At 46.2% G+C, this 1,639-nt stretch overlaps 1 protein-coding gene across 1 annotated transcript in view; it reads left to right on the top strand.

Annotated features, from left to right (window-relative positions):
• LOC101659278 (cytochrome P450 26A1) overlaps window positions 1–1,250 on the top strand; it is a 3,593-nt gene extending 2,343 nt beyond the window's left edge. Inside the window, exons 6-7 of the mRNA XM_004701068.2 lie at window positions 256–408; window positions 697–1,250. Of these exons, the coding sequence (XP_004701125.1) occupies window positions 256–408; window positions 697–1,038 (495 nt within the window). The 3' untranslated portion in view covers window positions 1,039–1,250. The remainder of the gene's footprint in view (window positions 1–255; window positions 409–696) is intronic.
• Window positions 1,251–1,639: the final 389 nt, after the last annotated feature.

Raw genomic sequence — 1,639 nt, 5'->3', positions numbered from 1 at the left:
ACCATTCCGTGTGGGCGGCGGTGGGGATGGGGAGAGGCTTGGTCAATGCACTCCTGGAATTGTAAATAGTGGATTTGGGCGGGGTATTGGGGTGAGGGAGGCCAATGGTCACTAACTGCTCCCAGTTTCCCTCTCACAGTCTCCCATCCTGGGCCCCTTTGCATTTCGCCACCACTTAAGCCCTGTTTACCTCCGCTGGGCTGATTTTATTGGCTCCCGGACTCAGCGGCCACTTCCATGCCACTGTTTCAACAGGGCTTACTTTCCAAGAGCCACCGGGACACCAAGTTGGACATGGCAATGTTGGAACAGCTTAAATACACTGGGTGTGTGATTAAGGAGACCCTCCGACTGAATCCCCCAGTTCCAGGAGGCTTTCGGGTAGCTCTGAAGACTTTTGAATTGAATGTAAGTTAAAAGTTTCTCTCCCCTCCCTCCTCCCGCCCCTCCAACCCTTTTTGTTATGGCTGCAGACTCCACCCCCCACCCCCCACCTGGCTTCTCTGGGCAGAGGCTTAAATCCCTTCCTCTTTCGATAACACTGCTTTTCCCCACCTGGACACTTATTTTGGCCACCAAAAGATCACACTGTGTCTCTTGTTGTGAGCTCATCGTCCCCTAAAGGACAACAGGGGTGGATTTTTTTCTTGCTGAAAGTGAAATCCCTAGCTCTTGGGACGCCATCATCTTTTGCAGGGATACCAGATTCCCAAGGGCTGGAATGTCATCTATAGCATTTGCGACACTCATGATGTGGCAGACATATTCACCAACAAGGAGGAATTCAATCCCGACCGATTCATGGTGCCTCACCCCGAAGATGCAGCCCGGTTCAGCTTCATTCCATTTGGAGGAGGCCTTAGAAGCTGTGTAGGCAAAGAGTTTGCAAAAATTCTTCTTAAAATATTTACAGTGGAGCTGGCCAGGCATTGTGACTGGCGGCTTCTAAATGGACCTCCTACCATGAAAACCAGTCCCACCGTGTACCCTGTGGACAATCTCCCTGCAAGATTCACCCGTTTCCAGGGTGAAATCTGATCAGTGTCAATGCCCAAACCTCAGATTTACTGGAAGTATACATAGGAGTTTTTTTATATAGTGTCCTCAACTGGTTGTATTGTATTTAATTCTGAAATGTATATTATAATATTTATGTCTCTAGTTCTACCATCTTCAAATATTAAAAGAATGGATTTGTATAATTTCCAAATAAAGTACATTGCTAAGGCACTTCTTGTGCCTTTAAGACACCTCTCAGGGAATATTTGTCCATCTGGGATTTAATCAGGTTGCCAAATGTCAGGGTGGGTTACTTGTCCTCAGTGCCCATCTGGTTTCAAAGGTACCTTTCTAAGTTTTTCTGGTCCTTTAGAATCCCGATTCAGAAAAGCTATCAAAAAGTTCATTCTATCTGAGTTTAGTTTTTGTTTGCTTTACTGTAAAGAAGGATGAATCCACAAGGTACCAACAAGTTACCACTCTGAGAATGATCAAATATAACACTTCTATCTCCTCTCATCAATAAACCCAAGTTGTTGGAGCGTGCCCAAGTGATTTTTCCTTTGACGAAAATAAGGCCAAAAGGGGTGGGGTGGGGGGAATCACCAGGGCTCCACATTGACTCAGAAGTTGCAGATGA

The sequence above is a fragment of the Echinops telfairi genome, unplaced genomic scaffold (assembly GCF_000313985.2).
Source record: "Echinops telfairi isolate 266 unplaced genomic scaffold, ASM31398v2 ScPeMD7_70;HRSCAF=299, whole genome shotgun sequence".
Taxonomy (NCBI): Eukaryota; Metazoa; Chordata; class Mammalia; order Afrosoricida; family Tenrecidae; genus Echinops; species Echinops telfairi.
This window is presented reverse-complemented; position numbering and strand designations above follow the sequence as displayed.